Source organism: Myripristis murdjan, chromosome 6 (genome assembly GCF_902150065.1).
Source record: "Myripristis murdjan chromosome 6, fMyrMur1.1, whole genome shotgun sequence".
Lineage (NCBI taxonomy): Eukaryota > Metazoa > Chordata > Actinopteri > Holocentriformes > Holocentridae > Myripristis > Myripristis murdjan.
Window position 1 is genome coordinate 33,613,219 of NC_043985.1, and position 12,713 is coordinate 33,625,931.

Here is a 12,713-nt window from a genome sequence, read left to right on the forward strand (position 1 = left end):
GCACATTTTATTTGTCCTTCAGTGTTTTCACCACAAGGAAAAGGTGAAGAGGACAGATTCAAGAGTCAAAGCTAAGCATGCATTCATAAAAGATGCAAGAAAGAGTTAATATGACATCAAAAGTATTAAAAATGTCCTAGATACTCATGGATTTATAGGAAAAAACAATGAAACATGAACGCCGAGCAGAGAGCGAGACGAGGGAAGAGGAGAAAGACATAAAAACAAAAGCAAGAGAAGAACTGACAGAATCAGCCTCTGCCTCTGCAGCAGCAGTGATACTTGCAGTACTAGTAGTAGTAGTAGTAGTAGTAGTAGTAGTAGTATATGTAGTAGCAGCACCACCAGTATCTGTTCTCACTGCTGAATAATATTTTTTCTCATGAGCTTAGAGGAATAGTTTGTGCTTCAGGTGTATCTGCAGGGCTCACCTGACATGAGCAGCGTTTTGCTCACAAACTGAACTGAGGGCCAAACACACCCACACACACACACACAGCCTGCAAAGTGCAGTGTTACACACACCTCCGCTGTCTGAGGTGTGTGTGTGTTGGTGGTAAATCACAGCGTTCAGCCTCCAGAGGCCGTGGTGAGAGCAGCTTCTCTTTTTTCTCCTCCTCCTCCTCCTGCGCTCCGTCCATCTCCTCCAACCCGTCGTCCAGGAAGTCACAGGTGTTTGTCGAGTATTTTACAACGGCTTCAAACGCAGCTCAGCCAATCACATTCAAGCACCGCAACTTTCACAGTTCACACACACACACACACACACACACACACACACACACACAGATTTTGGCTCAGATCTTGTTGGTCACAGGCTGAAGGCAGCACACGGCGACTGTTTGATATGAAAATGATGTTTTATGGGTGAAGTTTCCCTTTAAATCTGACTTTCCAAAGTGAAAACCTTTTTACACTCAAATGTCTCTCTCTCTCTCTCTCTCTCTCCCTCTCTCTCTCTCTCTCTCTCAGAGAGCGGTGAGCGGGATATGATCATCATGAGGAACGATGTGGGTCTCCGCCACCCGACCGGCGAGCTGGAGACCAAACACATCAGCTTGGTGGTTTACGGCGACAACGGCGGTTTCTCCGCCATGGCCAAGACCGTCGGCTACCCAGCAGCCATTGCTGCACGCATGCTGCTCGACGGTCAGTACCAGCCGGGGGGGGTTAGGGTTGTAGGGGGGGGGCTCCTCACTGCACACAACGGCGGCAACACGCCCCCTAGTGTCAGGAGCTGGTCACGGCTTAATGCATCGCGCTCTCATCAGCCAGCAGCTGTCACTCACTGGGTCACACTGCCCTGTAGGGGGCGCCACTCAGTCAGGTGGCAGCAGCTGTTTCATGGTTGACAGCTGATAGAAATCCCTGGTGCCACATCCCTGAGTGGGCGTGGCCAGAGGAGCGGCGAGTGAAAGTTTCAGCCACCAGAGGGCAGCGCAGCAGAAAGTTAATGCCGTGTTGAGTCAGTTATAACCTAAAAAAGGCACATTACACTCAAACTTAATGGCCAGATATACTCAGCATTAACACTCTAATATGTTTTATTTGTTTTGCTTAATTATTTTCTTCCTTCTCCAGTGATGTCATGTTTAAAAACAGGTGTGAGAAAAAATGGATTCACTTAAGCCTCACAATTCTTTTTGAATCATTTTTTTTTTAAATCATCGAATCGATTGATTGTTGGTGAAAGTTGGTGCCAAGCGTATCATGCAAGGTTTTCTGCACGGCGGCTGAACATTGCTTCAAAGTTTGGCAAAATTTTGGCAATGGAAAAACTGGCCTGGTCATTTCCAGCGGGGTCCCTTGACCTCTGACCTCCAGATGAATGAAAACAGGTTCTCTAGGCAGCCGGGGCTCAGACAGGCCCGGAGGGAGGGGGGGGTTCAGGGAAAAGGTTCTTCAGAGGTTCAGCTCCTCCTGATGTTAACTCTGTGACCCTCCGCTCCGCAGGAGAGATCAGCACCAAGGGCCTGGTGGTGCCCATGACCAGAGACGTGTACGGCCCGGCGCTGAGGCGGCTGAAGGACGAGGGCCTGCAGTTCGTGACGAAGAGCACGCTGCAGGAGTAGAGCCGCCCGCCGCCCGCCGCCTGCCGGGACGCTCACCGCCGGGAAGCTCACCGCCGGGAAGCTCACTGCCAAGCCGCGACACCACGACCCCTCACATCCTCACGCTGCCAGCCGCCTTCTCACCGGGTCAGGGCCGGTCTCCCAGGCGGGGATTAGATCACAACTGGACTAGGCTTAAATCCAGAATAATAACTAATCATCAGGTGGCTTTCTGAGACACATTTTAACTTCAGATCAGTCACGCCTGGACCACAGAGTCCAGACTGAGAATCCATCAGATGTTCAGTGAGACGCATCTTTGTTTTGGTGTTTTGCGCTCAGTGTAGTCGCTGACGCTGCGCTGTAACACACTACATGAGTTTATAACACATATCACACACATCACATACGAAGGAGTTTTCCAGGGAAACAGCTCCCTACCCCCGTAACGGTTTACATTAGCAGACGATAAAGCTTTCATGAACCAGATCACTGTTTTACAGAATCTGAGGATATCAAAATGATCATTTATTGATGGAAAAGTGTTGTGGATTATTACTTTAATTGTAAAATCTGGCTGGGCTCATAAAACCTGGACAAGGTCTGGAATCTGAAGTCCAACACTTTGACTTGGATATCAGATCATTTCAATCCAGATCAGAAGATCAGTCCAGGAATATTTCAGTTCATGACCCAGAAGGTGAACTGGACTTACTCCAGTTCAAAAGGCTGTTACTTTAGTTTCAGGTTTAATCCCCTCGCTGGGAAACCGGCCCTCAGCGGATCCTCAGCTGGACGGAGACGACCGCTCGGAGATCTGTGGCTGACCAACGCCGTTTTGTGTCTGATTATCATTATTGTCATTATTATTATTATTTTTTTTTTTAAATATGTAGAGCAACACAACAAGCTGCCAGTCAGAATCCTGTTCAGTAATCAGTGACCAGAGTCATGATTTCAGTGGCCGGGAGGAGTAAATCAGGCAAAAACCAACAAATTTAAATGCTATCGTTCAAAACGTTAGCAGCCACTTTGGCAGATGATCCACCAAACCCGACGTTTCCCGCTCATTTTCCACCCGGCAGATCATTTCATTTATTTTTTCCGGTGTTTAGTCACAGGTGATGCTGAAAAGGCTCGATCGCTCACCAGTGCCAATCTGAAAAGGTGTTGATGAAGAGTTTGAAAGGTTGACTGAAAAAAAATTTCGAGCAGCACAGAACAAAAGTTCCTGTACGATCAAACAGGCAGGGTATGACGTTTATACGTTTGAAGCATTAGATGTAAAACGCATTAACAGGGTTGCTTCCAGAATCCACAGAGATTTGAAGGACTTTTACTCTGAAAACTGTGGATCAACTACAGACAAATATAAGAGAGCTTTTTCTTTCCGTTTTTAAATATCTTCTATTTCACTAGAAAAATGAAAAAAGTTAATAAGTGAAGAACAATAAAGATGCACAGAGTTTTTATGAACCTGGTTCTCTTGCACTTTACCAGCGACGGTGACGCACAGCCGACACTCAGAGCAGCTTTCAGGTTTTAAACCAGAAACGAAAACAGAAAAATGCGATTTCAATCAGTTCATTTTAGTTTTAATGTCACTGGGAATGTTGACCCTGAGGTTTTTGGAAGCGAAGCGACCTGTGGACCTGGAGGAGGTGCAGCTCCTCAGGAAGCTGATGCCTCACTCTGTCACGAAAGAAGCACAGAATCTGAAAAGTATTTCAATTTTTGACTTGAAGTTTTTTCTTATCAGCTTGAAAAGTGTCTATTTCTGATTTGTGTCGGGGGGAAAAAACCCAGAAGCACTTAACCAAGACGAACCCAGTTCTATTGTTCACCCGAAAAAAATGTCTGAAAACAGATGGAGGATGAACAATAAAAACCAATCAGCAGCTCCGTTTGTCTGCGTTCAGCCTCGCCTCGCGGTTTGGGTTCACACCACGAGAGGTCAGTGATCTGCTTTCAAACACAGCTTCATAACTTCAGGAAATTAAAACTGTAATTTGACACTGCACTTTTCTAAAATCCAGGCGGCCTGACCAGCTAAAAGAACCATGAAAACGTGAGACACCGGTGGCCTGGACTCAGAAAACAGAATAAAAGCAGAGTCTGAAGAAGATTTCTAAACAAGGAACGCTAAATTTGACAGCATATTAGGGCAAAGAAAACTAAATATGGAGCCAGAGGAGTGGGGGTTAATACTCCAAGAAAAAAACTTCTCACTCTCAGATTATTAAGTCCCAAATTTACAAGAAAAAAACTCTGAAAGCTGTTTTTTCTTGTACTCTGGGTTGCAGTCAGAAGGAAATCCCAACCGCCTGCTTCGACTTCAGAAACAGAAACTGAACCGTGAGGCGGCGCTGACGTCCAGGCAGAGATCATCTGTACAAAAAAGTCCACCGCCGTGATCGTGAACCTCCAGGGGGCGACGCAGAGCACCAAAACAGAGTCAAACGAACAGCAGATTTTTAGAAAATTTGCTCCATAAATGATAAAACGAGCCGAGAGACGCCGGGGAAGAAGATCCATGTTTCTTTGAGCTCAGACGAATGAAATCTGCGGTCGTTCAGGAACAAAAAAAAAAAAAATTTTATGGACTCAAACGCAGCGATCAGTTCATAGCATTTAGCCGCAGTGACTGCCATGTGTTCCAGGTGCTCAGCGCTGCCCCCGGTGGACAGGAGGCGGTATTTGATTCGTATTTATTATCAGCCGTATTTATTTGATTTTTCGGCTCTCCTGAACGGTTTGCTGCATGCTTTAAACCCCCCCCCCCCAAAAAAAAAAAGATGAGAGACTTCACATTGACCTGTAATACTGTATGTGTTTTAGATGCTCCATGTGTGTGTGTGTGTGTGCTCTGACGTGGTGTTTCCTCCTGGAGCGGCTGAAGGTGAAAAGGCTGTGAGTCTGATGGAGACGTTTCACCTCCTCCGCTGTTTTTTTTTTTTTTTTTTTTGTGTTTTCCTCTGCTCAGCTGTTCTTCCTGTACTCACCTTTTTGTACATCAAGAGAATTAAAGGAAATCGTTTTGTTTGATGATGTGTGTGTGATGTGTGTGTGATGTGTGAGACACGACACGACACGACACGATGATAGTTAATTAAACTCAAGAGTTATTTTTTAGTTAGCAAACGATGAAATAATTAACTCTGTTTACTTATTACACAGTAAACTACTAACAGTTTATTAGTGCGCGCTTTATGGCATTTTATACACTGTTAATGATTATCTAGTGATTCGTAAAGCTTTAAGAAAACGTTTGTTAAAAATCTGCAGACATGGATATGTGGAGCACTTTTTTTTTTTTTTTTTTTTTTACACATTGTTCATGGTTAATAAATACTTTATAAACCATCTACAAACATTATTTGGCTGGTTTTTATGATGTTGCCCCAACTGACTATAATAATCAGTTGCAGCTGATGTTTGTAATACTTTGTTTATTCGTGCATCAATAAAGTTCATTAAACTGTTAATTTAAACGCTCGACTTGAACCTCAGAATCACCACCTGCAGCCAAAGTCATGAACTAATTATTGGAATTAGTACTTACAACTTTATAATAGACAAATAAATAATATTTAAACCAGTTCACAAACCAGTTATTAGTATTTATCTGTGTATGTATGGAATGTTTGGAGAACTTTTACAAACAATTTAAATAAATAAGGTTTACAAATCATGAGGTAATCCTCAACAAAACAGTTAATATAGAATATAAAATGTTATAATGTGTGTGACAGTGAGCTGTTAACAGGCGATTGTAGAGTCTGTTGGGGCCCTAAGCAAAAATTCCCAGGGGCCCTTCCAACCGGCGTATTTCAGTCTCGGGGCCCCTATCGGCTCGGCCTGCCCTTCCTGTTCACACGCTGTGCCTCTGGCTGTTAGGACTTATGTAATAAGTCGATGTTATTATTGTCTCGGTGTCTGGCAGGGAAACTGGAGCTCGCTGACGGAGGCGGGAGGAGCTTCTTTCTGTGACGTCAGCAAAAGTTTCTGATGCACGTTTTAATTTGAAAAGTGTCAGTGAGAGGAAGTGAAGTGCATTCAACATGAAAATACGGCTCATTTTTGTTTGTCTTCATGTTCTGCTGCTGAAAGACAATCAGCCTGTGTGTGTGTGTGTGTGTGTGTGTGTGTGTTTGGAGGCAGCCATGCAAACCAGGCCACCAAGCCGAGGATAACTGTGCCTGTAATTATGAAAAGTCAAAAATGCAAATGAAGGTGTGGAGCCGGCGGCTGGTCAAGGCTGCGTCTGGACACTTGACCTATTTCCAGCCTGAAAAGGCGCATTTCTTATAGTCTTAGTCTGGATTAGGGCGTGGAGGATCAATGGGAAGAGGGATTAGAGCGTGGCTGATAATCCAGACGGGACTCCTCATGTCTTCTCAGTTTCTTCTCGCTTGTGTTTTTTTTTTTTTTTTCTGCGGCTTGAAGGAGAATTTGCTCCTCTGTTGTATCTGCGAGCGCTGACCTTTGACCTCTGCAGCAGGGGCTTTCAAAGTGGGGCCCGGGGACCCCGCGGGGGTCCTGAGGGTCCTCTAGGGGGCCCTCAGGGAAACGAGGACTCATTTATTTTCACTGTCATTTAATTAGAAACTGTTCAAATGTTTGAGGGATGATTTTAACATTTTGTTCTTTCTGGTTTAACCTCGCCTCGAACTGAGCAGCTTCACTTGTTAAAAAAAAAAAAAAAAAAACGGGAAAAAAGCAACCAGCAAATTAGCAAAAATAAATAAATAAATAAAATGACAATAATAATAAATTAAACAAAAAAAACAAAAAACAAAACAAAAACAATTACCAGTAATAATTATCTAACTTCTTACTCATGTCTTGCTACTTTTCAGGGCATTTCTGGTTAATTTATACTGTCAGACTTTAGCCTTTTTCCCACATCTTGGACAGAAATCAAGTGAATTTAATGGGGAAAAAAGTTATTAAAGAATTAAAAAGTAAAGTAAAATCCCTAAATAATTTTTTCTTTCTTTGCTGATCTAAAACTCACAGTGTTTAGTGAGGTGAGCTTGTAAATGTGAGGTTTCCTTTCAGCGACTGGATGAAAGCCAGCAGCCACTTTTTCCCCTTTTTTACCCGAGAAAGAGCCAGAAACAGACGCGGAGGCAGCTACACAGTGTTTTGTGAAAAAAACAACAACAACAACAACAACAAAAAAACATATATATAAAATTGCTGGTTATTAAATTTTCTTGAAAAATGAAGGGACTCCAAACAAACCATAAAGACGTCTGCACACAAAGTCACAAACCACTCCAAAAGCCTCTGTCCTTGGTTTGTTTCACTTATTTAATCCCCTAGCTAATAATCCAGCAGTGTTTCATGTCCAGCTAAAAACAAAAAAACAAAAAACAAACAAACAAACAAACAAAAAAAAAAAACAGATGTCAGTACCCCATGCATCACATTTAGTCTGTTACAAAATCCAGAATAAAAAAACCTTAACATTTTTTTTTTCCCAACTAAGCAATTAGAATTAAACCATACATTTGAATGCACTAAAAATGGTAAAATATAAAAATCTAGAAGTATAAATAGAAATTTGGTCCATCAAGTTGATTACTATAATATTATTTACATTAGATTATTATTATTATTCCAGGCCCTTATTCATATTTGACTTCAATAGCTGCTGCTACCGTCGCGGTGGTATTTACAGGAAGGAGTTCAGTGCACGAGCTCTACAAAAGACAAGCTAACAAAATATGTCATTTCATGTAAAAAGTTCCCTTTTTCTCATTTTGGCTTTTTGGCCAATAAATACAAAGGTTTTAGGAAAAGGTTGTTAGTGGAGCAGAGACCTCAGGGTGGCAGTACAACATTAAAATCGTTGGAGAGTTAGTCTACAGTCTTATCAAACTTGTTAGAAGTACAGGATGAAAAATACAAAAAGGCACACATTACAACATTAATGCAGCGTCCGCCGAGCTCGCCGGCCTCAGACCGCGACGCTCGGACGCCGCCGCCACCGTCGGGAAGCTCGGGGTCGCCTCTCCCTGCGGCGGCGACCGGGCGGCACCTTGAAAAACGTCTCCGAAAAATAAGGAGGATCTGATTTGTGTTTGCGTGGGCGTGAAGCCGGCAGGAGTCCAGCCGAGGAGCGCCTGGAGGCGAGGCGCCGTCGTGGAGCAGGAAGGCGGTCAGGTGGAGGTCCCGGGAGCTGGTCGGGGGTTCGTTTTTTTTTGGCGGCTACACCAGAGACTCGAGGCTCTCGGCGGCGCTGGCGGTTCCCACCACGATGGTGCCGTTGTTGTCGGAGGACTGAAGCGTCTTCTCGTCCTCCTGAGTCCCGACGAGACTCAGCATGGCTTTGTACAGGAACTGGAACTGATCCTGCAGGACGGACGGAGACAGACGGGACAGTCAGACACCAACCTGAGGAACTGATCCCAGAGCAGACGTGATCTGCTGGGATCTGCTGGGACCTTGAGACACTGGACAGGCCTGCAGAGGTCATGGTCAGATTCAGCACAAGACACTGAACGTGTTCATGTACACTCCTGATCAAAATCTTAAGACCAGTTGAGAAATTGCAAGAATTTACATTTTGCACTGTTGGATCTTAAGAAGGTTCTAAGTAGAGCTTCAAAATGCAAAAAGAAGAAATGGGAGTGGGACAAAAAATGGGACAGAAAAAAAAAAAAAAATGAGTAAGCAATTTATTGCAAACAACCATTAAACTGAAATAGGCTGTTCATCAGCTGATCAAAAGTTTAAGACCACGGCCTTTAAAAGCCCAAATCTTGGCAAAAATGTGGATTCAGTGTCATTTTCTGTCAGGGATCCACACTGTCATGACCTCCTGATCTTGTTAATCACCTCAAAAATTCGTTTTGGCATGCTTGATGCTCGTGTTTCCAGGAGGCTAGTGGGAATGTTGCTCCAAGTGGTGAAGAAGCTTCATGGAGGGCACTGTCTGGAACTGGTGTCCATTTCTGTAAACTTCCCTTGCCATCCAACCCCAAATGTTCTCAGTTGGATTTAGATCAGGAGAACCTTCTTAAGATCCAACAGTGCAAAATGTAAATTCTTGCAATTTCTCCACTGGTCTTCAGATTTTGATCAGGAGTGTATAACAAGTAAGACAGTCATTAAAGGTTATGTATAGAGCACACGGACACACGGCTCAAACTGGCCAAAGCTGCTCCACTGAGGACATTAAATACAGATTTATCAATAAATCTACAACAATAAACCACAAAGGACACACACACAGTCACAGACATGACAACAAATTAAAAAGTTTGTGGGCCGAAGAATAAAAATGCGTCTTTGGCGCTGATTTACGAACAGATGCAGGACACATGACGCCTCGGCTGGTCATCACATCATATCGACACCGATCGACGACACCTGAATTAAATCAAACTGAAATCATATCGTGGCTGACTTTGTGATATCAGCAAATATTGGATCATTGTTCAGAGAATCGATAAGATACTGTATTGTAATTAAACCAAAAACATGTTAATGTTTCTTTAAGACTGCAGGAACGAACACAGGATTTGTTTGGCTCCTGGCCGACCTGCAGGAGCCGCTCAACACTTTGAGGTATAATTTGCATTTGCCACTTGTGTCTTATTCTCTCCAGGGATTTTTTTTTAAATTAGAGATTTTCCCATTGGTATTAGCTGTAGGTGTCGCGTAAGAAGCTCAGTCTGTGCTGAGCCGGTGAGCGGCGGCGACTCTTACGATGTCGGTGAAGACGGCGGGCCTCATCAGGTTGGTCATGGTGGCCACCTGGAAGACGTCGAGCGAGCCCTCGGCCTCCAGCTGCTGCGTCAGAGACGTCAGAGCGCAGAACGTCCCCGCCGTGACTCCGCCCACGCTAGAAAACAGCAACACAAAAACATAAAACCAACACGCCTCTGAACAGCTGACGGCTCCCTCAGCTCCAGGAGAGACGCCGTCACTGATTTTCTTAAATATTAAAGAATATTTATTCAGTTCACATGTGAATGCCAGAGCGAGCAACTTGGCCTCGATGAGGCTCACAGAGAAAGCGAACTGGCACTGATTATTTGACTTCTTTGATTTTTTTTCTGATTATTTCATTGCATCATTATATATCCATTATTTTCATAGTCTTTTTGGTTGTTTATTCTTATTTATTATTTGGTTATAACTGTTATTTACTTTATGCTGCCCTCATGTTTTAATAAACCCTTCAGCAGGTTCAAAGCTGTGACAAAAACCATGAGAATAAAGTCAAGATTCTGATTTTACTCTCAGAGTTGTGAGAACTGTTCCTCAGAACTGACTTCATTCCAGTCCCAGCAGAAATGTGTGTGTGTGTGTGTGTGTGTGTGTGTGTGTGTGTGTGTCTAATGCTGTTCTGCCCTGCAGCTCAGGCTGGTCACTCATCAGCTCCTACAGTTTTTCTTGGTGTTCGAGCATCAGATGAATGTCTGATAAACTGTGGACCAATCAGAGGAGGCCTCACTCGTCGTGGACGACGGTCGGTCCCTCCTTGCTGCGGCTCTCCTGCGTCACCAGGCCCGGCAGCTCCAGGCTGTTGCTGATGGGACTGTCGGGGTTCGGCCAGCGGGGGGCGCGGAAGTGCTTCACCTCCAGGACGAAGTCGTCCTGCGGAGATGACGCAGTAAACATCAGCAACAACGCAGTAAACATCAGCAACAACACAGTAAACATCAGCAACAACACAGTAAACATCAGACAAACACAGTAAACATCAACAACAACACAGTAAACAACAGCAACAACACAGTAAACATCAGACAAACACAGTAAACATCAGCAACAACACAGTAAACATCAGACAAACACAGTAAACATCAGCAACAACGCAGTAAACATCAGACAAACACAGTAAACATCAACAACAACGCAGTAAACATCAGACAAACACAGTAAACCTCAACAACAACGCAGTAAACATCAGACAAACACAGTAAACATCAACAACAACACAGTAAACATCAGACAAACACAGTAAACATCAACAACAACACAGTAAACATCAGACAAACACAGTAAACATCAGACAAACACAGTAAACATCAACAACAACACAGTAAACATCAGCAACAACACAGTAAACCTCAACAACAACGCAGTAAACATCAGACAAACACAGTAAACATCAGACAAACACAGTAAACATCAACAACAACGCAGTAAACATCAGACAAACACAGTAAACATCAGACAAACACAGTAAACATCAGACAAACACAGTAAACATCAGACAAACACAGTAAACATCAACAACAACACAGTAAACATCAACAACAACGCAGTAAACATCAACAACAACACAGTAAACATCAGACAAACACAGTAAACATCAACAACAACACAGTAAACATCAACAACAATGCAGTAAACATTAACAACAACACAGTAAATATCAACAACAACACAGTAAACATCAGCAACAACGCAGTAAACATCAGACAAACACAGTAAACATCAGACAAACACAGTAAACATCAGACAAACACAGTAAACATCAACAACAACACAGTAAACATCAGCAACAACACAGTAAACATCAGCAACAACACAGTAAACATCAGACAAACACAGTAAACATCAACAACAACACAGTAAACATCAGCAACAACACAGTAAACATCAGACAAACACAGTAAACATCAACAACAACACAGTAAACATCAGACAAACACAGTAAACATCAACAACAACACAGTAAACATCAGACAAACAGTAAACATCAGCAACAACACAGTAAACATCAGACAAACACAGTAAACATCAGCAACAACGCAGTAAACATCAGACAAACACAGAAAACATCAACAACAACGCAGTAAACATCAGACAAACACAGTAAACATCAGACAAACAGTAAACATCAGCAACAACACAGTAAACATCAGCAACAACGCAGTAAACATCAGACAAACACAGAAAACATCAACAACAACGCAGTAAACATCAGACAAACACAGTAAACATCAGACAAACACAGTAAACATCAGCAACAACACAGTAAACATCAACAACAACACAGTAAACATCAGCAACAACACAGTAAACATCAGACAAACACAGTAAACATCAGCAACAACACAGTAAACATCAACAACAACACAGTAAACATCAGACAAACACAGTAAACATCAACAACACAGTAAACATCAGACAAACACAGTAAACATCAACAGCAACGCAGTAAACATCAGACAAACACAGTAAACATCAGACAAACACAGTAAACATCAACAACAACACAATAAACATCAGACAAACACAGTAAACATCAGCAACAACACAGTAAACATCAGCAACAACACAGTAAACACCAGCAACAACACAGTAAACATCAGCAACAACGCAGTAAACATCAACAACAACGCAGTAAACATCAACAACAACGCAGTAAACATCAGCAACAACGCAGTAAACATCAGACAAACACAGTAAACATCAACAACAACACAGTAAACATCAGCAACAACGCAGTAAACATCAACAACAACACAGTAAACATCAACAACAACACAGTAAACATCAGCAACAACACAGTAAACAAGGAAAGAAGCGCTTCATCAGAGACGCTCAGAGGCGGAAAGCTGCTCAGTGTTTCACGCAGAAAAGAAAAAATGAGAGAAAGTCTTGAAAAAAAAAAAAAAAAAACAGATTACGTAG

The 12,713-nt window shown here is 42.9% G+C and overlaps 2 protein-coding genes across 7 annotated transcripts in view; one reads left to right on the forward strand and one right to left on the reverse strand.

The window, feature by feature from the left end:
• The window catches only part of aass (aminoadipate-semialdehyde synthase), a 42,061-nt gene extending 36,962 nt beyond the window's left edge, over nucleotides 1–5,099 (forward strand). For 4 of the 5 annotated variants that reach the window (XM_030054432.1, XM_030054433.1, XM_030054431.1 and 1 more), the window contains 2 exons: nucleotides 973–1,149; nucleotides 1,954–5,099. In XM_030054432.1, coding sequence (XP_029910292.1) covers nucleotides 973–1,149; nucleotides 1,954–2,072 — 296 coding nt within the window. In that variant the 3' untranslated portion in view covers nucleotides 2,073–5,099. The remainder of the gene's footprint in view (nucleotides 1–972; nucleotides 1,150–1,953) is intronic. The other variant, XM_030054434.1, reaches the window with a different exon arrangement.
• A 2,191-nt stretch (nucleotides 5,100–7,290) lies between these two features.
• The window catches only part of ptprz1a (protein tyrosine phosphatase receptor type Z1a), a 99,381-nt gene continuing 93,958 nt past the window's right edge, over nucleotides 7,291–12,713 (reverse strand). For both annotated transcript variants that reach the window (XM_030054424.1, XM_030054423.1), the window contains exons 29-31: nucleotides 10,522–10,664; nucleotides 9,771–9,906; nucleotides 7,291–8,411 (exon numbers count right to left, since the gene is read on the reverse strand). In XM_030054424.1, the coding sequence (XP_029910284.1) occupies nucleotides 8,268–8,411; nucleotides 9,771–9,906; nucleotides 10,522–10,664 (423 nt within the window). In that variant the 3' untranslated portion in view covers nucleotides 7,291–8,267. The remainder of the gene's footprint in view (nucleotides 8,412–9,770; nucleotides 9,907–10,521; nucleotides 10,665–12,713) is intronic.